The following is a 26,417-nucleotide window of genomic DNA, read 5'->3' on the forward strand; positions in this document are numbered from 1 at the left end:
GCCCACAACAGTTACAAGGGGGACAAGAAAAATTAGCAAAGACAGGATAGTTGGCAACATCAGGTTAGATTCCCTCCAGTAGCTAATATTCAGAATTAAATCACATATTGCTGAGGCAGGTAACATGACTCAGTCACCTTCACCCTACAGAGAGGATAAGCATGTATTTCAGTCCTAGTTTTAAGAAAGGCAGATTTCATTACACTGTACAGGAGAAGGAGGGGAGAGCTGTGGATATTGTCTGCCTAGGCCTTAGTACACCTTCGGATGCTGTCTCCTCCAAGATCCTCCCAGAGAAGCTGCTAAGCATAGGCTGGATGAGCAGACAGAGAGGTAGGCTCAACAGCTCTGCCCAGAGATGTGATCAGCTGCACGAAGCCTAGCTGGAGGCCAGTGACTAGCAGTCTGCCCCAGGGATCAATGTCAGGTCCAAACCTGTTCAACATCTCCATTATTGATGTGGATGAGAGGGCAGAGTGCACCTTCAGCAAGCTTGCTGATGGCACCCAACTGAGAGGAGAGGCTGATACATCAGAGGTATGATATGCTGCCATCCAGAGCACAGCAACCTCCTGGCATTCTAAAAGGGGAACTGTAATGCCCTATACCTGAGGAAGAACCAGGCCTTGCCCAGTTGGGGAGCAGCTTTGCAGAAATGGACCCAGGAGTCCTGGAGGACAGGGAGCTGATCGTGAGCCAGCGTGCCTTGCAAGAAAGATGAGAATGGCATCCTGGGCTGCAACCCTTCCTTTTATTCATCACTGGTGGGGACACACACAGGAGTTCTGCATCCAGTTCTGAGCTCACCAGTAGAAGAGAGACATAGACATATTGGACGGATTCCAACAAAGGGTCACTCAGATAATTAAGGGACTGAAGTACCTTTAAATGAGGAAGGGCTGAGAGAACACTCTTGAACTGTTCATCTTGTGGGAGACAAGGCTCTGGAGAAATCTCATCAACACATAAAAACACCTACTAAGGGAGGATGTAAATAAGGCAGAGCCAGACTCATTCGAGCATTGCCCAGTGACTGCACTACAGGCAGCGGGCACACACTGAAACACAAGAGGTTCTGCCTGAGCATCAGGAAACACTTTACTGTTAGGGTGACTGAACACTGACACAGATGACCCAAGGAGGTTGTGAAGTCTCCATTCTTTGGAGTTCCTCAAAAGCTGTTTGAATGTGGTTCTGGGCAACCAGGTCTGGATGGCCTTGTTTAAGCATGGATGTTAGCTGGATCACAGATGACATTCAGAGCTCCCTTCTAACTTCAGCTATTCTGTGACTCTGAAGACTTTTTGCTTTCAGGATATAATCTACACACACTTGACTTGGAGGCATAGTAATAAAAGGACAGGAGGGTTGCCACTGAAAAGCCAGGAGCTCATTTTTTACTACAGAATCCCTGTAAGGACAATAGTTTAGAAGAGAGTTGCACCAAGGAGTGAGGAAAACATCTGAGAACTATTATTTAGACACAAAAATATTCACGAGTACTAAAATATGTAGATGGAAGCATTTTCTTTCTCTAGCAGGAACAGCAACACCATGGGACAGCCACCCACAGGACTTGTGAAATGCAGCATTAGATAAATTTCTAAGCTGGCTGACCAGTTCCTCTAGCTTAAAATCTACTTGCATGCTTTCTTCAGCTTCATCATTTAAGTGACACTGAAAACATCACCTTCTGAATAATAATTACAAAACCAAAACCTGCAGTGCAAAGCACAGCTATAACCTGCTTCAAAAGAAAGTCAGTCATGCTTTTTAAATAAGCAAACACTTGACCCTGTAACAGCATAGCCTCTTTTCAGAAAAGAAGTTGTAATGAGAAGTATGAATAGAAGTAGGAAGAAAACACAAATGGTGTGATGCTTACAGGACTAGCACACAGCAGTCACAGCACACATACATATGTTTTTAAGCACAGTATCCAGAGGATTTGGTAGGAAAGCAGATGTACAGCTACAGGTTGCCTTAACTAGTTTCTATGGAAAAAAAAAGAAACAAAACACCAGAAAAATATAGTACAGCAGAATCAGTCAACCTCAATCTGATGTTATTCTATGACAGCAGACATCCAGAAACACGGGTTTACAGATTCAGGCAATGCAAGACAGAAATCTCTTTGCTGGTGCTGAGCACACCATAATTCTCTGTTTCTAGATCCAGTTCAACTGCACAAAGCACCTATAGTTGCAAAGAATTTCTAACATTTAGCAGAAGGCTACTTCTTCAGCCAGAAGACCACTAAAAGCTAAACAATTGAATCAAACAAGTTCTGAATCTTTAATTAATGAAAATTGTAAGCTCTTTAGCTGCCCATCGTTTCAGGAAGTATATGCTTACAGCAGAATAAAATGTGGATCACGAGAGTTTAGAATGCCATGGTTGTCTTCAAAGATTCCTAAGAAAACTCAGATGAAATTAAGGTGAATCATATAGGAATAATAAAAACATACCCCAAAGTAGTTAAGAAGCTGTACCCTTATTTGAATAGCACAAGTGAAAGTTAATGAAACCCACATTTAGACAAAAGAGGGAAAAAATCCCTGCTTTTTTTCCTGTCAGAGTGTTGCTCTAGTGATGCCACTAAATAAAATCCCACTCCTATTGTGTCCCATACTGACAGACTGTTGAACTCCTTCAAGAATTAATTCTGAGGCCCCGAGGAGGCTGCGTATTTACCAGCACGCCAGCTCCAAGCCAGCAGAGCCAGGTCTGAGTCCCAGCTGAGGCTGCTGCAGGAACCAAATCTCAGCCTCTCCACCATTTTCCCTTTTGCTCCTGCTCTAAGCTTTTGGAAGCAATGACTACGTGCAAAGTTGGGAAATGGCCTTTGATTGGAGCACCCAAATGCTCCCAAGGTATTTTCAAAAGTAAGAAGTGCGACGTTACTAAACACTCTGTGTCTTGGCTGAAGAGAAGCAACAGTGCATTCTGAACAAGGGATTTTACTAAAAAGAAAGCACAAATAAAACATTGGATTCTGACTGCTTTGCAATGAAGTCCAGCATGCTTATCCACATGCTGAATTGGTTTCAGCAACAGGAAAATATCATTTAGCATGTCCAGACCTCTATTTGCCAACTCCTGCAATTCCAGGGCTTGAAGTCCTCATCAAAAACTCTGATATCACAGCACTGCCTGCACATCACTTTCTCAAACTTGCTAAAAGGTGCCTTTTAAATACTATGGACTACACTATCTTCTGCTAAACACACACACCTTCAAAACTCTCCTCTCAGACACTGCATCTTTGATTCAGACAGAAAGAGAACGAGGCCTGGCACAGGGAGCAGAGAGCAAGCGCCATGCCAGAAAAACAAGCAGCCAAATACACTGCAGGCAAAATAACTCTGAAGAAATCCCAGCTTTTAAGGTGCACAGCACATCACAAAACCTTTTTGTATTGCCAAAAAAGACATTCTCTTTTTTCCCTCCATCTGTACCGCAGCCACATAACTCCAGGTGCTTCCCCTCAGCAAAACTAGCACTTTGGTTCCTCTACAAGAACTCGGGTACGTTCCCTACCTCCTGCCTCACGTTTTGCCTACAGTAGCAGCATTTCAGTTACAGATTCTGTACTCCAAAAAAAGGAAGCTAAGGGCCTGTTATCCCTCCACACCCTCCCATAAAGATCTGCACAATCCAAGCCAGATTCTGCCTACCCAATCTGCCCCGCAACAGCAAGATGCAATGATTTGTATCATCGGAATGTTTTGTTAAGTACCTTTAAATCCTTGCTCTAGAGACAGATGCATTTTGCCAAAGTCAGCAAATTGCATAAATAATGTCTTAAGGAGAAAAAAAAAAGACAAAGAAAAAGAAAAAAAGGGAAAAAGAAAACTACTGTCACTAGTGTAGTAAATGTGGTCAAAGCTGATGAGTTTCAGCTACCTAAGAAAGATATTTGTTGCAGATCAGATAACAATAACTCAGTTATATTGAAAAGAAAACAACAAAAAACAATATAAAATGGATTAAAAGCATAAATCTTACTTAGAAGAACATTTCTGGATGTTTACTAGAGAAAAAAATGCAGCTCTGATCATTTTCAAGCTTGATAAAGCAAAACTTCATACCACAAATGAAAGAATAAACACCAAGAGACACATCCAAGAAACTTAATTTTGAGATATGAACAAGAAATCAAAACGTTTGCTTGCTTACTGGAGGAAGTGACAAACCCCAACGACTTCAAATGACAACAGGGATAAGGCCTACAGCCTCATTCTGCTGCATTCAGATGGGTATTTCTTTTCAAGTTGGTTGGATAAAAAAGTTGTAGCACAAACATATTTCCCTATTAATCAATGCCAGGCTCCACACTGAGAGTATACAGTGTAATTATAGTTTTTAGTAGAATCCAGAGATTCAAATAACATCCATCTCGTTGTATCAGAACTATTTATGTACATAAAGAGCTGATCTACCCCAAAGGTGGAAAAGGTGAGCACCTGAGGAAACCTAATAGAAAAGAGAGAAGCGTAAGAGACTGCAATTGTTTTTAATGTCATTTTAACACAGGCTTGACTTAAGTCAACCACTATGACTAACAGAATCAAAAGAGACACAAAACTTAGCCTGCCAGAGATGATGGCAACCATGCTGTATGAAGCAATACCACCAAGCCCTGTGTACAGAGCCTTCTGGGCTATTTTCTAACACACACACACAAACTACAGCTGCGTGGGTACAATCACCCTCACTCAAAATATCCCTCAGTGTCCTTATTACCTTGAGTGAAGTACCGACTGCCTTGAGTGAAAAGCAGAAAACTCAACCAACCAAATACACATCCCTTTGAATGTGGTTTGGGTTTTGTTTCATAAGATTATTCAAGTCTTCAGCGGCCTTCATGTTTTCATCTGTTCAGTTACACTGCCACTGTCACAGATTAAACTGGCAGACCTCAGAGCTGGCAATAAAACGACGACAGTGACAAGTTCCAACACGGTTAATGTCCAAAAATGCTAATCATGTGAATGCTTTCAAAGTTTTTTATTCTGCATTCTTCAGTGAAACACCATAAATCACATAAAACACACATTTCACCTCCACTGTGGATGCAAATAATTTGAGAAATTGCCAAGAGGCATTTTAGGGCAGAACACCAACAGATCTGGGATTACAAAAACTAGCCAAGGAAGCAAAGCATGTTTAAGCAAACATCTTTTTTAAAGAGTACCTGGCATGGCAACTACGACATTTATTAAATGCATACTCTACCAAAATTGCCTTAGAGGTATGCTATTGATTATAGATTTTAACTTGCAGCACACTGAAATATTGTTGACTGATACCTTACTGTTCTCAGAATTCTGAAAGTTGTTTCCCGACAGCTCTGACTTGCATTGCCAGCCTTAAAATACAACCATTATTATCTTCCTCCAGTAACCACACTTAATCTTTGGTCTAGCAACAAACATGCTCAAACTTCACAGATAATTTGAGGAGGAAAAGAGACAACATTTGTGCCCCAATTACTACTTTACTAAATTCCCTGTGACAGGTCACAGCTACTCTCAGACCAGATCGCATGCATGGTGCAGTTTCACATTACAGTAGCCAAAATAAACTTGCTGCTTTCAAAATGGAAGGAACTCAACCCAGCTTCCTCTTCCCCTTCTTCACTCACAACTCTCCCTCCTGCAGCACTTTTCAAAATCTCTTTAGAGATCTACTCTGATGCTCACACAGCCAGGAGATAAACCACTTTGGCTTTCTAATGCACAAAATAGTATTTACTGCACTTTACCAGGATTAGCTTTATATCATTTTAGCAAATTAAGTCCATTTACTGCAGGAACAGACACCTAAAGTTAGTGCAAGGTAAGAAGCGGGAAAAACAAACCTCCCCCACCCCCAGAAGAGAGCAAATACTTGGACTTACATCATCTCAGGGAAGTTTCAGCAAGAACATTCATGATTACATACACACACGCTCTAAAAACCAGTGTCTGGGGTGTAGCAAACAAATGTAAGCAGAAGAGGATCCTGGCAGAGCAAAGTCCAAAGAGGCCTAAACCATTGGCCTGTGCACAAGCAATCTTTCACATTCAACCAGATATGACATGGTGCTTACGTGCAAGTGCTGATGCTTTATGTCCCAATTACCATCTTTAAATAACAAGATCAGATCTTGATGCACTGCTTCTGACATGTCTGAATGCTATCATGGTGGTGCTGGTGCAAACTTTTTGATGCATTTCTTTTCAGAAAGCATTTCCACAACTATGAGTCAGATGATGAGGATGAGAATAATGCCACAATAGCCACATTATTCCCTCACTCTCTTCTAAAAGAAGTCACCTTAGATGTTGTTGTGCTTTCAAGAAATTAATTCTAAACCCAAAGTCTTAGCAAGCAACTGTAACTCTGGGAATTAAAGTACTACATCAGCACTGTCTTCCCTGTAATTAAATCATCTATTCCTGTTTGAGGCAGGCTAACTTCACTTTTGCTCAGTTAGAATATGAAACAGTTTAAAGCACACCAAAATACATCACCTGCACTAAGTACTGTAGTATCTGCACACGACGTGCAGGCTTTCTATTCAAGAGCAAATCATTCAATAGCTTATTTCCTTCAGTGTCATGCAGCAATGCAGATCACAACGTGAGCTGACAGCGAGGAAGTTCATGCTCTGTCCTCTCCATAAGAGGACAAGTGCTCTCCCACCAGGTCTCTGGGCACAGATCTGCATGATCAGGATCTCTCCCTCTCTGTGAACGACTCCAGCAGACATGTGGGGCCAAGAGAGCAGCTCCACATCCCTGCTGGCTCTCTGCACAGAATCATACCACACCCTAGGCCAGCTCCTTCCAGTAACATCTGCTTAGGATTTTTAACAGATTTGCTCATCAGTAAATGCAAGCGGGGAGGGGTTAAGGAAATTCACCAGAGTAGCAGCTCACATATCCACTGACCACTTGCCTACTACCTTGAAACTACATTTTCGTGTACATAAGCTGTGAGACAGAGGCACAGACTAAAAGGATATATCCTTGCTAGGTACTCTTTCCACAGGAATTGATTACCAGAGAGTGTAGCCAGTGTGAGCAATACAAATTACACCAGTTAATTTTTCAATTCTGGTCTGGCCTAAAGTAATAAACACTCAAATCACTGAGAAAGGCACTGGATATAGTGAAGAAAGACTCATGTAAAAGTGAGTAAACCCTCCCTTCCCCCACATCTGACAGTACACAACTGAAGCATCACATTAACCTTTTTTCAGTCACATTACTTGTTTCAAAGAGCTGAGAGAAAACTTACTACATGCCACTTCTTAGCATTCAAATTCAAAATGCCCTCTATTTAACCAAATTCATTATAACTCATCTTCAGGAGAGCAAAAAGCACATTAACATCTCATCAATGACCACTTCAAAAAAGCCTATGCTAGGGCTTACGTGGCTTAGCTGACAAGAATTTTCTTAGTATATGGTAAAAACAAAGGCAAATCCTCAGACAAAAACTGTCCCTGAAGGTTAGTTCACGTACAGAAAAGCTTTCATGTGAAGTGAAAGACTCCTCACTCATGCTGCAGGGCAGCAAGTTAAACTGCTCCTGTGAGATCTCTTAATAGCCAAGAAACAACAATTTATCGTGGTTATACTCAGTTCATAACCCAACACGAAAATAAGAAATAGACTAAGAAGAAGTTACTAACTCATTTATGAAGCTGTGTCAAGCACCCCTCACACAGCACAGTCTCCAACCCTGAAACATACAAGAAACAGGTATATTTTGTTGATTACCAAACTATCACCCAACTGCAACAGAAGCTGGGCATCTCTTTTTCAAAGACTGAACACATTAATTAGTTACATCTCAAATACTTCGTAGAGTTGTTTCTCACACTGCAGGCCACATTCAATGTTTCACCTGTTAAACTTCTCACATTCAGTTTGCAAAGAACAAACTGCTGGGAGGGGAAATTCCAAATTACTTATCTTCCTAAACAAACTTACTGGGAAAAGTATAATTACATCAGTTTATCCTAAACAGGAGTTCAGCCTACTAACTGTTTCAAGAAAATTAATACTAATGGAACTGCAAATATATATATACACACATATATATATATATAAACACCATTGTCCTCTATGAACTTTCTTCAGTGCAACTACCTTACAGGCATCTGAGTGAGTATCATGAACAAGGCAACACATCTTCAGCTTATTTGAGAGAGGTCTAATAACTACTACCAAGGCAGCACTTTCAAAAACCCAAGCTAAGAAGTACTTTCAGATGATGAGTAGGTGTGCTCAGGAGTCTTCCCAATTATTTGTGGTTCTACAGTTACTCTTTCCTGTTTTCTTCAAAGTGTTTTACCACACTCCAAGTTGCTGCCTGAATAAAAGGGACAACGATTTACACAGGAGATATAATAAAAACTTTAAAGTAGAGTGACACAAACTGCATCAAACCAAACTGAAAAACCTACTTCCTAACATTCTGGAGACTGCTTACAAGAGCAATAGTTCACAAGAAATATGCTTTCCAAAGTCTCTTCACCCCCTTCACACATCTACACTACTAAGCAGAATCTATCAAATATTTAACTATAAAAATTCAAAACTGTCATATGTCCTGAACACACAAGGATTGCACCAATAAATCCCTTGCATTTCAAAATGGGATTCTTTCTTAGATGTACAACATGATCCATTACTGAAAGCTGTACAACTGATCCTGCTCTACATACACTACAAATGAAAGCATACAGTGCAGAATTATGGTCTCAGAAATCAGACTTTGAGAAGCAATTAGCATTCAGAATGCAGACAGAAAACAAAACACTACTGGGACTACTGATCACTGCCTGCAAAACAAACTCAAAAAAACCCTGTAAATTGTGAGAGCAGAAAGAGATACCACAGGGATATGAGATGGTCCAAGATCCTAACTTCTACAAGCAGGAGAATGCGTTTAGCTATCCAGATCCTGATCTATATTGACAGAACAGTAATAAGCAGCAATGCTGCTGATGAAATTGAACTGGCGTCTGCAGCTCGTGTGTGTGCCTCAACCCCACATATGAATCATTCTGATTTCACTGCATTACAAGTTCTGATACCCAGCTACTGTGCTTCTAGTAAAATCACATTTATGAAGTGGAAATTTATGACTTGAAGCTCAGATCAAGGAGCCTCTTGATTTTTCAGAATAAGTCACTACTTAACAGCACTTCTGCAGCTTTCTCCACATATTAATTACCATGCATTATGAAGCTTCCTGTATCAAATAGAAGTTATAAGAGCTGCTAGTGTGGAAAGAAAAAAAAACCAACACAAAAAAAACCCACCACAGACATTAAAAGATATTAGGAAGCATTATGAAGCCTGAAGAGACCTGTTCAATGTCAGTAAGACAACAGAACAGGTGACTTTAAAGAAAGCACAGATGAGCTCTCTCGCTCTGAGCACAGTGTGGCAAATACATGCTAAATGGTTTCCAAGAGCCTACCAACGTTAAAATAAAAAGGGCAGAAAGAAAAATCGCTGGGGTCTTCTCAAGTTCAAAGCCCTACCTCTGACCTTAAGTCAAAACAGTGCAATAAAGAAGCACTGCTCAGCATCACCTCTCAGACTATCATAGAACAGAAACACAGAATCAGTCAGGGTTGGAAGGGACCACAAGTAGCAGCCAGTTCCAAGCCCCTGCTGTGCCCAGGGACACCCTACCCTAGAGCAGGCTGCACACAGCCTCAGCCAGCCTGGCCTCAAACACCTCCAGCCATGGGGCCTCAACCACCTCCCTGGGCAACCCAGTCCAGCCTCTCACCACTCTCCTGCTCAACAACTTCCTCCTCACCTCCAGCCTCACTCTCCCCATCTCCAGCTTTGCTCCATTCCCCCCAGTCCTGGCACTCCCTGAGAATCTAAAAAGTCCTTCCACAGCTTTTTCATAGGCCCCCTTCAGATCCTGGAAGGCCACAAGGTCACCTGGGAGCCTCCTCTGCTCCAGCCTGCACAGCCCCAACTCCTTCAGTCTGTGCTCACAGCAGAGCTGCTGCAGCCCTCTGAGCATCCTCCTGGCCCTGCTCTGGACACACTCCAACACATCCATATCCTTCTTGTAATAGGGGCTCCAGCACTGGATGCAGTACTCCAGGTGGGGTCTCACCGGAGCGGAGTGGAGAGGTCTAAAGGACGATGATGGACATGTATAAATGTATTACCGTGGACAAAGCCAACCAATCCCTCAGGAATGAGAAGCAGGATTCTGCAAAATGTATATTCAGGTTAAGGGGGGGAAAAGAAAACCATACTCTGCACTAACACACTTCAAGTTTCAGACCTATTTTATCATTCGATGCTCCTTTCCCCCTTTTATGGGCATAGATGATATAATTCAGCAGAAATTTTATCTTTACAGTGACCTATTTTCCCCATCATCAGCCACCAAACCTCAGCCGTGTTCTAAGAGAAGCATCTCAGGCAAGATTGGTCTAGGAAAAGTGACCTAACTACAAAGAGTGAGCTGAACCCTGACCTACTCAAAAACCTGGTTAAGATCAAAGCCAGAAGAATACAACCACACTTTTTAAATATTTAGATACTGTTACTAAAATAACAATTGTCTATACTGTAAAAAAAGATGTCAGCTTCTGGGCAGTGACATTAAATACCTCGATTTATTCACACCTACATTTATATGAAATGAAAGATGAATAGTTACACGTTTCTTCACAATTTCCGTGTAACAGCCTAAGCAATAACAAGCACAAGCCACTAGTAACTGCTAGAGAATAAATCTTTGACAGACACACGGATGGCTGTCAAATATACACCAAGCATTGGAAAAAAAATTCATTTCATGGATTTATTCTCTCCCCAAGCCTTCTAGCTCCTCCCCCAGCCTGCAATTCCTCTCTCTCAATCCGACTGAAAGTTAGCTAGGAGGCTTGCCTGCACCGAGTTTCTGTTCTAGCTGTCATTCCAATCCCAGCCCAATCGCACAATCTGTAATCTGGAGATGGAGCTTCCTCTCTTCTCTAAAAACAACAGGGTCTGTTCGGCGGGGAAGGCCGAGCTCGCCGGCGGTGCGGGTGCGTGCAGCATCCCCGGCGCACGGCTCCTTTATCCTGGCTCCCATCATTCTCTCACACCGCGATCCCCCATCTGCATTGTTTGCCTCGCTCCATCTCTGATTGATATGGACACATTCTCGCTCCTCCTCGCCCCGGGATCCTCGCGAACCTACTTCCTCGGGCAGACCCCGGGACTCCCCTGACAGGCCGGAATCCTCGCCGGAGCCGCCGAGGGGCGGCGGGTTCGCCACGAAGGTCACGGCCCCCCACCCTCACTCCCTCAGAGGGCAAAGTTTACAGGGCGGCCGGCCGGAGAGGCCGAGTGCGGGCGGTGCACGGTGCACTCCGCACCGCCGCTCGCCGGAGGCCCCATGGAGTGACGAGTGTCGGGGCCCTGCGGCTCGCCGGTGCGGCTGCGGGACGGCGGCACGGCGCGCCGGGTGGGGGAGGACGTGTCCGGACGTCCCTCGTGGCCGGCGCGGCCCGCTCCCCCGGGGCGCTCTCGCCGCGCCGCGCTCCGGCCGGCCGCCACCGGCCCCTCCCCTCACCCACAGGGGGCCGAGCCCCGCCGGGCCGGCCCCTCCCCTCCGCCCCCCGCCGCACGGCCTGCCCCTCACCGGTCATTGAGCTGGTCCTCGGTGCCCGGCAGTGGGTGCACCACGAAGTGGATCGAGGTCATGTTCCGCGCCGCCGCCGCTGTCCCCCCCGGCGGAGGGAGGCGGGCGGGCGGGGGCCGGGCACACAATGGGGGGGGGGGGGGGGGGGCGGCGGGGGAGGGGGCGCTCAGCCTCCGTCCCTCCCCCGGGGCCGCTCGTGGCCGCCGGCGGAGTTCTCGGCTCACCCGCCGCGGCGCGGAACGCGAGGAAGACGGAGCCGGCCGCAGCAGCGCCGGGAGGAGGCTCCGGCCGCGCCGCACTCACACTCGCGCCGCCATCTTAACTTCCAGCGGGCCCTTCTCCTCCCTCCGTGCGCCGCGCGGGGGGGGCGGGGCGGCGGCGCGCGGCCGCCCTGCAAGCGGCGCCCTGACTGGCGCGCCGGCCGGCGCGCGGGGCCCCCGCACTAACCGCCCCGCCGATTGGCCGGGCGGCCCGCGGAGTGCGGTGACGTCACGCGTGAGGCGCGGGGGTCACGTGGCCCCGGCGAGCGGGGGTGGGGCGGCGCGGGGCGGGGCGGCTGCGTGGGCTCCCGGTGCAGAGGCAGGAGGGGCTGCCCTGGCTGCCGTCCGGCTGCTGCTCCGCCGCTTTCCCGCAGCTGGTAACGGGGCGGCTGCGTGGGCCCCCCGGTGCAGAGGCAGGAGGGGCTGCCCTGGCTGCCGTCCGGCTGCTGCTCCGCCGCTTTCCCGCAGCTGGTAACGGGGCGGCTGCGTGGGCCCCCCGGTGCAGAGGCAGGAGGGGCTGCCCTGGCTGCCGTCCGGCTGCTGCTCCGCCGCTCTCCCGCAGCTGGTAACGGGGCGGCTGCGTGGGCTCCCGGTGCAGAGGCAGGAGGGGCTGCCCTGGCTGCCGCCCGGCTGCTGCTCCGCCGCTTTCCCGCAGCTGGTAACGGGGCGGCTGCGTGGGCCCCCCGGTGCAGAGGCAGGAGGGGCTGCCCTGGCTGCCGTCCGGCTGCTGCTCCGCCGCTCTCCCGCAGCTGGTAACGGGGCGGCTGCGTGGGCTCCCGGTGCAGAGGCAGGAGGGGCTGCCCTGGCTGCCGTCCGGCTGCTGCTCCGCCGCTCTCCCGCAGCTGGTAACGGGGCGGCTGCGTGGGCTCCCGGTGCAGAGGCAGGAGGGGCTGCCCTGGCTGCCGTCCGGCTGCTGCTCCGCCGCTCTCCCGCAGCTGGTAACGGGGCGGCTGCGTGGGCTCCCGGTGCAGAGGCAGGAGGGGCTGCCCTGGCTGCCGTCCGGCTGCTGCTCCGCCGCTTTCCCGCAGCTGGTAACGGGGCGGCTGCGTGGGCTCCCGGTGCAGAGGCAGGAGGGGCTGCCCTGGCCGCGCCCGGCTGCTGCTCCGCCGCTCTCCCGCAGCTGGTAGCGGGCCGGGGCTAGCGTTAGGGAAGGCTGAGCCGACCCGCGTGGGTGGGCGCGCTCTGTAGCACCGGCCGTAGCGCCCTGACCCGCTCCGCCGGCCTCCCCCGCGGTCTTTTAGCGCGAAGAACGCCTCGCTGGGGCTCACCGGGGATGCACGAGTAGAGCCGTTGCCTTTCCCGTGGGGGGGCATGCGCCTCGGCCCGCTGACCCCTGCCGGCGTGGCCTCGGGAACGGAAGCAGGGGCGTGAGGCTATGCCGGACTGCGGGGGAGTCCCCAGTGGGAGGTTGCGTCAGGGCTTCCCCTGCCCTCTCCGGTGCAGGGGTCGCCGGCGGGCGTGCTGCGGCCTCGCTGCCCTCCGTCACCTCCTGCTGGAGGCGGCTGCCGGTGTAATTGGTCGCATCGACGCCGGGAGTGTTCCATCGGACAGTTACCCAGGCTTCCTGGGGGAACCGAGCGTTGGCACCAGAGGCACAGAGGAGCTCCCGGGCCGACGGGGCGCCCGGGGAGCCGCGCCGGCTGTGTGCCCTCGCTCTGGGCGCACTTAGCTGCCCTGTTCCAGCAGCGCATACCTGCCAAATGGACACCTCAAGTTTGCTGGAGGTTGAGTAGCAGAGTCAATAAAGCAGCCATTTGTTTCTATGGAGACTAACACCGTGGCTGGCATCCTACCGAGCTTTGGGTCCTATTAAATTATTCTTAAGAGTGGAATTTGCTGCTCCTGCAGCTTGGTCTCGCCTTGTTTGGTGTGTGTTTGTTTGTTTGTTTGTTTTCGGGAAAGCAGAAGTGTACAAAACCGGCTTGGGGCTGTGTAGAGTTTGAGGAATGCTGGCAGTCCCATGGTAATGATAACAAAAGTCTTCTAGAACCTAGTTCAGTCAACTGTAATTCATTCCTGAGGCTGTGTAAGCAGAAATCCTAGAAATCCCAGAGGTTTTCCTCCACTAAGAAATCCAGCAGCTTCCTATCTGCCCGATCTTGGAGGTCTCTTCCAACCTGGTTGATTCTCCAAGTCTCTGACTCTTTCCTTGGAAGGAGCTAATCCAGGAATCAGCTAATGGGGAGTTTGTGGTTTATTTAATACAATTATCACTGTATATGGTAGAAGAAAGATTCAGCTAATCTGTTCCTGCTTTGTTACTGTTTCCCCACATGTTCTGTTCTCAAGTGACAGTGGTACTGAAATGGCTTCAAGTGTACAAGTAAGTATTTTAGCTGTTCCCAGAAGGAAAATCTGGACAGGTTTCTGCAAATGGACAAGACATGGAGCACAAATTCTGTTTCATAGGAGATAGTGCAGGAACTGTGTTTTTAAAAGACAGTAGATTGATGATTTACCTTTTTTCCCTGTCAGGACAGAGCTAAGATAATTTGGATTCTCTAGTTCTGCATTGAATTGTTGCAAAGCTAGTTAGGTTTACTCTGCTTTTTCTTTCTTCTTATTTTTTAGCACCAGTCCTTATGGCTCCCTGAAAACATCCGTGTTGTTTATTGCAGTGAGAGATTCTTATCAACTGTCTAAAACAAGGACAAGGGCAGAGTCCTGCACCTGGGCAGGAATCATAAAATGCAGCAGTACAGGTTGGGAAGTGACTGCTGGAGAGCAGCCCTGTGCAGAGGCACCACCTGGCAGTGCTGGGGGAGAGCATCCATGGCACAGCAATGTGCCCTGGGGGCCAAGAGGACAATGGGATCCTGGGGGGCATTAAGCAGAGTGTGTCCAGCAGATCAAGGGAGGTTCTCCTCCCTCTCTACTCTGCCCTGGGGCGACCTCATCTTGAGTACTGCCTTCAGTTTTGGGGTCCCCAGTTGCAGAGGGACAGGGATCTGCTGGAGAGAGTCCAGCAGAGGGCTACAAGGATGATGAGGGGAATGAAGTGCTGTCTGATGAGGAGTGCCTGAGGGACCTGGGGCTGCTTACTCTGGAGAAGAGAAGACTGAGAGGGGATTTAATCAATATTTATAAATATCTGAGGACTGGGGGTCAGGAGGGGAGGACAGGCTCTGCTCACTGCTCCCTGGGATAGGACAAGCAGCAGTGGATGGAAGCTGCAGCACAGGAGGCTCCAGCTCAACACAAGGGGCAACTTCTTGACTGGAAGGGTCCCAGAGCCCTGGCACAGGCTGCCCAGAGAGGCTGTGGAGTTCTCCTTCTCTGGAGCCTTTCCAGGCCTGTCTGGATGTGTTCCTGTGTGCTCTGAGCTAGATTGTGTGGTCCTGCTGTGGCCAGGGGGGTTGGACTGGATGATCTCTTTGGGTCCCTTCCAACCCCTAACATCCTGTGATCTTGATCTCAGACATTTTATCAGGGTCACTTGTATGTGCAGATAATCACCTGGCAAACCTTGCCTCTCCATGGTGTTTTCTTTTTTTCAGGCAGACAGATTAATACTTGCCTTTGGCAGTCATTTCTCCTTTCCACTGAACTGTAGGAAGATGGGCCACATGAACTCCTGCAGGAGGTCTAGCTGCATCCTTGGGAATGCTGTCAGGATCTTTTTGTAGGGTTTGGGAAGCTCCAGGTATCTGCATTTTCTCTCAGGGTCAAGATCTAGGTCTCCAAAGCATTTACATTTCAGTGTGCTCTGGCAGCCCAGAGAGCAGCCAGAGCCTGGGCTGCAGCAGGAGCTGTGTGGGCAGCAGGGCAAGGGAAGTGATCCTGCCCCTCTGCTCCACACTGCTGAGACCCCACCTGGAGTACTGCAGCCAGCTCTGGAGCCCCTGGGGCAAGAGGGATGGGGATGTGCTGGAAGGTGTCCAGAGAAGGGCCATGAGGATGAGCAGAGGGCTGGAGCTGCTCTGCTGTGAAGAGAGACTGAGGGAGTTGGGACTGTGCAGGCTGGAGAGGAGAAGGCTCCCAGGTGACCTTCTTGTGACCTTCCAGTATCTGAAGTGGGCTACAAGAAAGCTGGGGAGGAACTTTTTAGGCTGTCAGGTAGGGATAGGAAAGGGGGAAATGAACAAAGCTGGAAATGGGGAGATTCAGACTGGAGGTTAGGAAGTTGTTCAGCAGAAGGGTAGCAAGACACTGGAATGGGTTGCCCAGGGAAATGGTTGAGGTCCCATTCCTGGAAGTGTTTAAGGCCAGGCTGGATGAGGCTGTGGCCATCCTGATCCAGTGTGGGGTGTCCCTGCCCATGGCAGGGGGGTTGGAACTGGCTGATCCTTGTGGTCCCTTCCAACCCTGACAATTCTGTGCTTTCCAAATAACATGACTCATCCAGTGGAGCTCTCTTAGCAGCTAGGCATAAGGAAGAGTTTTCCATTACTCCCTTCCTTCCACCCTTTACATACAAGCTTTAAAAGTTAGGGGATTATGGAAACCTGTTAGATAAGAGACAGACAAAGAGCTGGAAAAGCCCATAAGGAGCACATGCATTTGGGGCTCAGCAGTCTGCTGCTGGCATTTCCAAGGAATCCTTCTTGTAGCTATATTTACATTATGACTGAACCCCAGTTTTAGCCAGTGCCAGTGGCTCTGCCAAGGCAAACACTCAGCATAAGCAAAAATGAGAGAAGAGAGGAAAAAAAGTTGAAACTGATTCCACTGGAACTTGCACTTGCAGCCAGAATAAACTTGAGTCATACAAATGTCAGCTTTTGTTCACACTAAGAGTTGAGACTGCTCTCTGCAAGGGCAGCTAATCCTGCCTGTAGCTGAGGAGTCACAGAACCAAGGCTTCAGCTGGCAAAGTTAGCTCTGATGGGAGTTTGCACCACAGTGGATGCATAGCACACTCCCAGAAGAATCATAGAATCAAGCAGGCTGGCAGAGAGCTCCAAGCTCAGCCAGCCCAACCTAGCACCCAGCCCTGCCCAACCAACCAGACCATGGCACTAAGTGCCCCAGCCAGGCTTGGCTTCAACACCTCCAGCCACGGCCACTCCACCACCTCCCTGGGCAGCCCATTCCAATGCCAATCACTCTCTCTGCCAACAACTTCCTCCTAACATCCAGCCTAGACCTGCCCTGGCACAGCTTGAGACTGTGTCCCCTTCTGGTGCTGCTTGCCTGGCACACCCCCAGCTCCCTCAGCCTCTCCTCACAGGGCTGTGCTCCAGGCCCCTCCTCAGCCTTGCTGCCCTTCTCCAAACACCTTCCAGCACCTCAACAGCTCTCTGCAATGGAGGAGCCCAGAACTGGACACAGCACTCCAGGGGTGGCCTGAGCAGTGCTGAGCACAGGGGCACAAGAACCTCCCTTGTCCTGCTGCCCACACTGCTCCTGAGCCAGCCCAGGATGCCATTGGCTCTGCTGCCCACCTGGGCACTGCTGCCTCCTCTGCAGCTCCTCTCTGCCAGCACCCCCAGGGCCCTCTCTGTCTGGCTGCTCTCAGCCACTCTGGCCCCAGCCCATAGTGCACCCTGGAGTTATTCTCTAATCAGGCTGCATCTGCACTGGCTGACTTTTGGAGTGCCAGTAAAGGGTAGCACCACTGACTGATACATTTCTGAGGTGGCAGACACACAGGTGACAGAGGTTGATGGTCTTTTGATTCTCTCTCATCACTCCAGGTGGAGTTGCTTTCTGGTAGCAGAACTGCTCATTCTTACAACTTCAAAATAAAAAAGCATTTCCCCCCCCCTTGTGCCCCCTGGATTGTCTAAGGCTGTTGAATGACAACATCCAATACCAAAATAGTATTTAAAAAAATCATTATTCACCAAGCCATGAAAAAAAACCCAACCTCTAGAACTTGGTTTTCTGCCTTTGCAAGATGTATCTTTAAGAGAAAGCTTCTGTCTTGGCCTAAGCAATGCACAACTGCTTGCTGTGTAGATGGTGTTAATTTCAGGGCTGCTGAGGGAGCAGCAGCTTCCTTATGAAGGTGCAGCTATAAATACACCAACACCTGACCAGCAGAATGAGTTCCTTGCTGGGGTGTGTGTCTGTGCCAGGGCTTTTGCCAGCTTGGAAGGAACCAGCTTGGAAGGAATAGCTCTTGTGGGATGTGGAACTGTTGGAGTGAGTCCAGAGGAGGCCATGAAGATGCTGAGAGGGCTGCAGCAGCTCTACTCTGAGGACAGGTTGAGAGAGTTGGGGCTGTGCAGCCTGGAGAGGAGAAGGCTTTGAGGAGACCTTGGAGTGGCCTTGCAGTATCTGAATGGGGCCTAGAGGAGGGCTGGGGAGGGACAACTGATAAGGTCTTGTAAGGACAGGATGAGGAGGAATGGGTTTAAACTGGATGTTAGGAAGAAGTTCTTTGCAGTGAGGGTGGTGAGACACTGGCACAGGTTGCCCAGGGGGGATTGTGGAGCACAGAATCACCCAATGTGATCTTTGATCACATTGGGTGATTCTGTGCTCCACAACCTCCCTGGAGGTGTTCAAGGCCAGGCTGGATGAGGCCTTGAGTGACCTGTTCTAGTGGGAGGTGTCCCTGCCTATGACAGGGGGTTGAAACTGGATGAGCTTTGAGGTCCCTTCCAGTGTAAACCATTCTGTGATCCTTGCTGTCACAGCTGAAAGTGTGTTTTGATGAGAGTCAGCATTGCCTGAAGTCTTCAGAAGCACATGGGTTGGAAGGGACCTCTCAGGTCATCTCATCCAGTCTCCTGTTCCACAAATGTCCAGTTCCAGTAGATTAGGAACTTTCCCATCAGCAAGAGCTTCTGGATGATGGGCACCAGGGCAGGCTTAGTCCTGACTGGTTGCTAAACTCCCTCAGCAGCTGCATGCCTGGAGGTTATACACAGACATTTGTTAGTCCTGCAGGGAGGGTGCTTGGCTAGAGATGGGAGGATTAGGGCAGGAGGACTGGAAGGGACTTTGCTCTGTAAACAGTGCAAGCAGATGCTGACAGGTGTACCGCAGGTAGTGGTGCCTGTGGCTGATGGGGTGTGCTGAAGTCAGGGAGGAGGCCTTGAGTGGATCTAAAAGCTTCACACAGCTTAGGAGATCCCCAGTATGTGCTTTCCGGGCTGTTAAGTCCACATACCAACAGAGATGACATCAAGCTGGCAAGGTGAGATTGTACTTTGGTCTGGAAGAAGCAAGGCTGGCATTGCTGGAAGCGCCAGCAAGAATGCTGTGCAGAGCACTGCAGCTCCTAGGCTGTATCAGGGCTGAGCAGAAGCTCCTACTGTGAACAACAAAGTACACTGCAAAGAAAGGAGATTTGGTTCTAGCACCTCGTGCCACAAACTGAAGCAAAGCAGGTCCCTTGCTGCCACTGAAAGCCCCTCTGCTAGACACCCAGGACACCTCAGCAGCAGCAGCAGCAGCAGCACAGCGTGTGGCAGAGTCTCTTCTCCTGAGGCAAGGGAGCTGAGCTGCTTCTTGGAACCATAGCACACTTCCAACGTGGAGCTGACCTGTGCTCAAAGCAGTTCCCATCCACCCACACATCTTCTCAGAAGCGTTTGCTGCCCCTTTCAAGCAGGGCCAGCTGGGCAGACCCAGTAAGCAGGGGTGCTGCTTGCCCACGCCTGGGAAGCGGCAGCTCGGCAGTGGTGATGCTGAGCCAGACACCTGCACAGGGTGGGCTCCTGCTGCAGTACCTGCCCTAATTATCCCCCGTGGGCAGCAGGGCAGGCAAGCTCTGCTGCAGCCCACGGGAACAATGACAGAGCAGCTCACCTTCCTGCAGCACAGCTCCTCCCGGTGAGTCCCAGAGGCTCCAGCAGCATTACTCACGGTGGGTGACGTCTGCAGGTGCGGTTCTCACGGTCCAGCTCAGCCACCCAGCTCCCATCTGCGGCTGGTCAAGCCCAGGACAGCACTTCACTGCTGGGGTGTTGGAAAGGGGAGGCGTGGGGGTGGCTCTGGCTGTGGGAAGCAGCCCTTCAGGAAAGGCTTGTTTAAGTCACAGCAGATTAGCTTGCCTCAGGAGTGAGCAGCTTCTTTACACTAAACATCTCCTCATGAGTCAGGAGCCCAACCCTTTGCTTGTGTACTTTCAGAACTCGCTGAAAAGGTGGCAGCTATCTTGGAGATGTCTCAGACTGCTGCTGCCCACTACCTGCTCATAGAATCAGCCAGGCTGGAAGAGAGCTCCAAGCTCAGCCAGCCCAACCTAGCACCCAGCCCTGCCCAACCAACCAGACCATGGCACTAAGTGCCCCAGCCAGGCTTGGCTTCAACACCTCCAGCCACAGCCACTCCACCACCTCCCTGGGCAGCCCATTCCAATGCCAATCACTCTCTCTGACAACAACTTCCTCTTAACAGCCAGCCTAGACCTGCCCTGGCACAGCTTCAGGCTGTGTCCCCTTGTTCTGTTGCTGCTTGCCTGGCAGAAGAGCCCAACCCCACCTGGCTACAGCCTCCCTGCAGGTAGTCATAGACTACCAAGTTGTTGTCCTTGGCTGATTCCTGTGCTGCTTCCACAGCTCTCTAGCTCTATACATGGAGCAGCTGGAGGTGGTCCAGGATGGTACTGCCCTGGAAAAGGTGCCCTCCTACCTTGATCCTTCCCTGATGAGGAAGTGAAAGGTAAAGGCTGGTGCACTCTTGTGCCAGCTTTGCTGAAGAGATGCCTCTTTTAGAAGCTGCACCTGCAAAACTCGTCATTCTCTTCACCTGGAGGTGCCCTGAGTCTCTGCAAGAGCAGAGTCAGGTCTCTGGTGGAGACACAGCTGCCTCAAAATATCTTTGCCTGTTGATGGTGATGCCTTAAGACACAGCTCCTGCCCTCAGGGGGCTGACTCACAGCTGAGGCAGAGAGAGTTTACATCTTGTCTGCGTCTGCTGGTGCACGGTGGTAGCACACAGCTGTGGGACTACCTTCACCTCAGCCCGTGGGTAGTCTGGAAGAAGCTGGGCAGTGGGAGCCTCAGAGCCGAAGCCCCTGCCCCAGCTGGGTGCATGGCCATCACCTCTCACAAGGTGAGTGAGCACAGCCAGCACTGCAGTGGGTGAAGAAACCCACAGCCCTTTGTCACTCCAGGGGCTCATGCAAGACTGTGTCCCTGAGAGCTGAGGGCCACTCAGTGCTGAAGCTGGCACCTGGGAGCTGCTGGCCTGTGGGGGCTGGGGGAGTCTGAGTACTGAGTTAAGATGCACCCAGCTGCCTCACCTGCCACCTACTCACAGTGATGTTGCAGAAGATGCCAACTACACCATGGTGTTCCAGAGAGAAACAAGGCCATGAGAGAAGGCTGGGAGAAAAGGAAGAAGGAAGGTAGAGGGAAGCAAACCTCACATTCTGGATGGACTGAGAGTTTGAGACAGAACCTGAAGTCGGTTCGTGATCCATCTGTGTACCTCTCTGCAGTCCACCTGAGATTTGTCGAGCCCGGGCTCAGAAGGACCCACTGGCACCTCCATTCAACAGAGGCCCAGACTGCTGGCCTGGCATCTGGAAGGAAAAAGCTTACCCCATCTGCCACTGCTGTGTCATCACACATTTACCCCCTAAAGGGAGACTGGTGACAAACCCCATCTTTATGGCTTACCCTCTTGGGCAGGTGACTTGCTGTACCGTGAGCAGCTGGCATCAGTAACTCATTACATGCCACTGGCAACACTTGCTGGGGGGTGTGCAGCAGGCTGAGGTGGGGGCTGACTCTCTCAGCCATTAGTACTCATTGCTGTCTACAACTACCTGAAGGGAGGCTGTAGCCAGGTGGGGTTGGGCTCTGCTGCCAGGCACCCAGCAACAGAAGAAGGGGACACAGCCTCAAGCTGTGCCAGGGCAGGTCTAGGCTGGATGTTAGGAGGAAGTTGTTGGCAGAGAGAGTGATTGGCATTGGAATGGGCTGCCCAGGGAGGTGGTGGAGTGGCTGTGCCTGGAGGTGTTGAAGCCAAGCCTGGCTGGGGCACTTAGTGCCATAGTCTGGTTGGTTGGGCAGGGCTGGGTGCTAGGCTGGGCTGGCTGAGCTTGGAGCTCTCTGCCAACCTGGCTGATTCTATGATGCTGTGACTCTATGAAAAGCCTGGCTGGGGCACTTGGTGCCATGCTCTAGCTGATTGGATAGGACTGGATGCTAGGTTGAGCTGGATGAGCTTGGAGGTCTCTTCCAACCTGCTTGATTCTATGATGTTACTGTGAGCTTCTCTGTAATGCCAGCACCCAAAGGCACTGAAAACCTGAAAGGGAACACCAGGCAGCCCACTTGTGCCATCATCTGCCAAAAGAGACAGATCAGCCTTTCTCCTCCAAATGCCTTTGAGGCTCCTTCCCCCAAAATGACCTCCAGAGACAGTAAGCTCTGTGAGGGCACCACTGGAAACCATCATGTGCAACTGAGAGTGGTGACACTAAATTCTTAGTATTCAGCTGCTGCAGTCTGCAAACAGTGCTAAATGCTACAAAGAGGCAGCAGAGCCTGTCCAGAGCTGATTTTGAGTACGTGCAACCAAGAGAGCCACTTGTCACAGCCAAGGCAGCTGCACAATGCCCCTAGGAAGGCACAGGAAGGATTATCACTGGGCAGATCTTCACAGACAGACCATAAAACACAAGATGAAAAATAACTATGAAGTTGTCTGGTCTAGCAACCCCTCCACCCCCCTGATTTGCACAGGGGAGAGCAAAGGTTTGAAGGATGTGTGTGGGGCTAACTAAAATCAGCAATAGAGATCTCTACCAGCACACAATTCTTGCTGAGCTGCTGCAGTAAAGGCAAACAAGGCTACAAATTACTCGCAGAGCTCTGTATTTCATTTTGGTTGGAAAACTACAGCCCACAGCATTAAACAACCCAAAAGTGTCCTGCCTGCAGATAGGTTCTCAGGGCCACGAGGATAAGCAGAGGGCTGGAGCTGCTCTGCTGTGAGGAGAGACTAAGGGAGTTGGGGCTGTGCAGGCTGGAGAGGAGAAGGCTCCCAGGTGACCTTCTTATGGTCTTTCAGTACCTGAAGGGGGCTACAAGAAAGCTGGGGAGGGACTTTTTAGGCTGTCAGGTAGGGATAGGAAAGGGGGAAATGAACAAAGCTGGAAATGGGGAGATTCAGACTGGAGGTTAGGAAGTTGTTCAGCAGGAGGGTAGCAAGACACTGGAAGGGGTTGCCCAGGGAAATGGTTGAGGTCCCATTCCTGGAAGTGTTTAAGGCCAGGCTGGATGAGGCTGTGGCCAGCCTGATGTAGTGTGAGGTGTCCCTGCCCATGGCAGAGAGGTTGGAGCTGGATGCTCCTTGTGGTCCCTTCCAACCCTGCCTGATTCTGTGAGTGATTTCTAACCGCTGGCTGCAAAGCTCGGTGAAGAGGGGCAGCTGGCACGGCAGTGCCCGCAGGGACGCGCTCCGCACGCAGGCGCTGGGGGCAGTCTCTGCCAAGCAGCGTTGCTACTCCTGGGCGAAGTGCTCTCCCAGGGGGCACTCTGCATCCCCTGGCAGAGGCTCCAGGGAGGGTTCAGGACACAGCCAGGCAAAGCAAAGCTCACAGCCATCCCAGAGCAGGGCTGCCGTGTGCTGCGCTTGGGGCTGAGGCATTAGGAAGAGAAGGAGACAGAGCAGGAGAGCAGCAGCTTGGCAGGTCTCTGCTTGGCTGCTCTGTGTCCACAGACACCTACTTATCTCACGTGGGACATGTGGTGATGCCCTCCAAGTTTGGTTTGCATGCTGGTCCCTCTGCTTGGTGCTCAGGGTTGAGGACTGTGCTGATCATAGAATCAACCAGGTTGGAAGAGACCTTCAAGCTCATCCAGCCCAACCTATGACCCATCCCTATCCAATCACAGAATCACAGCACCATGCAGGCTGGCAAAGCCTTTCAAATCACCAAGTCCTACCTAGAACCCTGATCTACAGGATTCACCTTAAACCATCTCCCTAAGCACCACATACAAACCACCTTTAAACACATCCAGGCTGGGTGACTCCACCACCTCCTTGGGCAGCTCATTCCAGTCCCCCTCACCACTTTCCCTAATGTCCAATGTAACCCTAATCCTCCCCAGCCTCAGCCTGAGGCCATTCTCCCTTCTTCTGTCTCCATTACCTGTGAGCAGAGCCCAGCAGCAGCCTCTCCACAGTGTCCCTTCAGGTAGCTGTAGACACCAATGAGCTCTGCCCTCAGCCTCCTCTTCCTCACAACACCCATCCCCAGCTCCCTCAGTCTCTTCTCATCAGATTTATTCTCCAGGCCCTTCCCCAGCTTCATTGCCCTCCTCTGGACCTGCTCCAGCACCTCCACAGCTCTCTTGCATCTGGTACCCAAAACTGAGCAGAGCACTCGAGCTGTGGCCTCACCAGAGCCCAGCCCAAGGGGACAATCCCCTCCCTGCTCCTGCTGGCCGCAGCGTTTCTAATCCAAGCCAGGATGCCATTGACCTTCGTGGCCACCTGGGCACTCTGCTGGCTCATATTCATCTGCCATGCCCCTAGCCCTCCCTCAAGTCCCCTTGCCACAGGCTGCCCTGCTCCATGGGTGAAGCGGGGGGGTGTAGTTGTGCACAGAGGAGCTGCAAGGTGCCAGCAGAGCTGTGATGTCATAAGGAAGCCAGCAGAAGGCTGCAGGAACACTGTGGCTCAGCTCACACACTCAGGTGCCCTCCAGACGAGGCTCTCGAGGCAATTTTTCCCCCAGAGGAGCGCAGGCTGCCACGGCCACGCTCCCTGCCTCTGCACTCTGACCATGTCGTCCCTACACCCCCTTCTGGAAGAAGCCAGGCAGGAGCTGCGGGAGGCAGAGAGAGAGATGCAGCAGCAGATGAGGCTGATGGACCTGCACCTGCAGCAGCTCAGCCAAGAGTTCCCTGTGCCACTGCAGCGCCGCCCGGCCCTGCACCCCTGCTGCCTGTGCCAGCCTGACCCCAGCCCCTGCGAGGGAAGGGCCCTTGCTGCCAGGCTGGAGCGGAAACTGGACAGGTAACAGATCCCCATCTGCCTTCTGTGGCCACTGGCACTCCCTAAGACAGCCCAAAGGAAGGTTTGGCACTGGCATCAGGAGCAAAGCTGGAAAGAGATAAGCAGGAGGGAAGAGGAACAGTCAGGTCTGGATCAGGTAGCTGAAAGTGGCACAGGATCATAGAATCAAACAGGTTGGAAGAGAGCTCCAAGCTCAGCCAGCCCAACCTAGCACCCAGCCCTGCCCAACCAACCAGACCATGGCACTAAGTGCCCCAGCCAGGCTTGGCTTCAACATCTCCAGGCACAGCCACTCCACCACCTCCCTGGGCAGCCCATTCCAATGCCAATCACTCTCTGCCAACAACTTCCTCCTAACATCCAGCCTAGACCTGCCCTGGCACAGCTTGAGGCTGTGTCCCCTTGTTCTGTTGCTGGGTGCCTGGCAGCAGAGCCCAACCCCAGCTGGCTACAGCCTCCCTGCAGGCAGCTGCAGACAGCAATGAGCTCTGCCCTGAGCCTCCTCTGCTGCAGGCTGCACACCCCCAGCTCCCTCAGCCTCTCCTCACAGGGCTGTGCTCCAGGCCCCTCCCCAGCCTTGCTGCCCTTCTCTGGACATGTTCCAGCACCTCAACATCTCTCTTGAATTGAGGGGCCCAGGACTGGACACAGCACTCAAGGTGTGGCCTGAGCAGTGCTGAGCCCAGGGGCAGAAGAGCCTCCCTTGTCCTGCTCTGGAAGCAGCACAGGAACCAGCCAAGGACACAACTAGGTAATCTACAACTACCTGAAGGGAGGCTGTAGCCAGGTGGGGTTAGGCTCTGCTGCCAGGCAGCCAGCAACAGAAGAAGGGGACACAGCCTCAAGCTGTGCCAGGGCAGGTCTAGGCTGGCTGTTAGGAGGAAGTTGTTGTCAGAGAGAGTGATTGGCATTGGAATGGGCTGCCCAGGGAGGTGGTGGAGTGGCTGTGGCTGGAGGTGTTGAAGCCAAGGCTGGCTGGGGCACTTAGTGCCATGGTCTGGGCAGGGCTGGGTGCTAGGTTGGGCTGGCTGAGCTTGGAGCTCTCTCCCAGCCTGGCTGATTCAATGATTCTGACACCACCCTCAGTGCTATGCATCTGCATGCAGCTGCACCCATTACTTTCCTATTTATTTCTATTGCCCCTGTGGTGCTCTGCTCATCCTCCTGTGAGCTGCACTGAAAAGCTGCCCTCTGGTTTGTTTTCCAGCATACAGAGAAGACTTAACAGGCTGTGGAACTCCTGCCATGACCACAAGCTTTTGGCTTTGGTGGATGTGGAAGGTTTCGACCCCGACAAGGTGACTGTGTCGGTGACGGGGGGGAAGGTGAAGGTGTCGGCAGAGCACCAGGAGGAGCACAGCACGGCCAGAGGGAAGGAATATAACTACAGGCAGTTCACCAAGGAAATCAGCCTGCCGCAGGGCGTGGACGAGGACAAGGTCACCTACTCTCTGGAGCCCAATGGCATCCTGAAGATCAAAATGGGCTGCAAGCGCTGCCCTTGTTCCCCGAGCCGCTGAGCCGCGGCAGGGAGCAGCCCCAGGCACGGGGCAGCCCCAGGCACGGGGCTCCTCTGCCACACCTGCCCTCTCCCTTGGCCTTGGGTCTGCCCTGCTG

At 51.1% G+C, this 26,417-nt stretch overlaps 1 protein-coding gene across 8 annotated transcripts in view; it reads right to left on the reverse strand.

The window, feature by feature from the left end:
• UBR5 (ubiquitin protein ligase E3 component n-recognin 5) overlaps nt 1-12,001 on the reverse strand; it is an 88,170-nt gene extending 76,169 nt beyond the window's left edge. For all 8 annotated transcript variants that reach the window (XM_064154056.1, XM_064154055.1, XM_064154051.1 and 5 more), the window contains exon 1: nt 11,668-12,001. In XM_064154056.1, the coding sequence (XP_064010126.1) occupies nt 11,668-11,729 (62 nt within the window). In that variant the 5' untranslated portion in view covers nt 11,730-12,001. The remainder of the gene's footprint in view (nt 1-11,667) is intronic.
• Between the last annotated feature and the right edge of the window lie 14,416 nt (nt 12,002-26,417).

This window comes from Pogoniulus pusillus, chromosome 14, assembly GCF_015220805.1.
Source record: "Pogoniulus pusillus isolate bPogPus1 chromosome 14, bPogPus1.pri, whole genome shotgun sequence".
NCBI lineage: Eukaryota > Metazoa > Chordata > Aves > Piciformes > Lybiidae > Pogoniulus > Pogoniulus pusillus.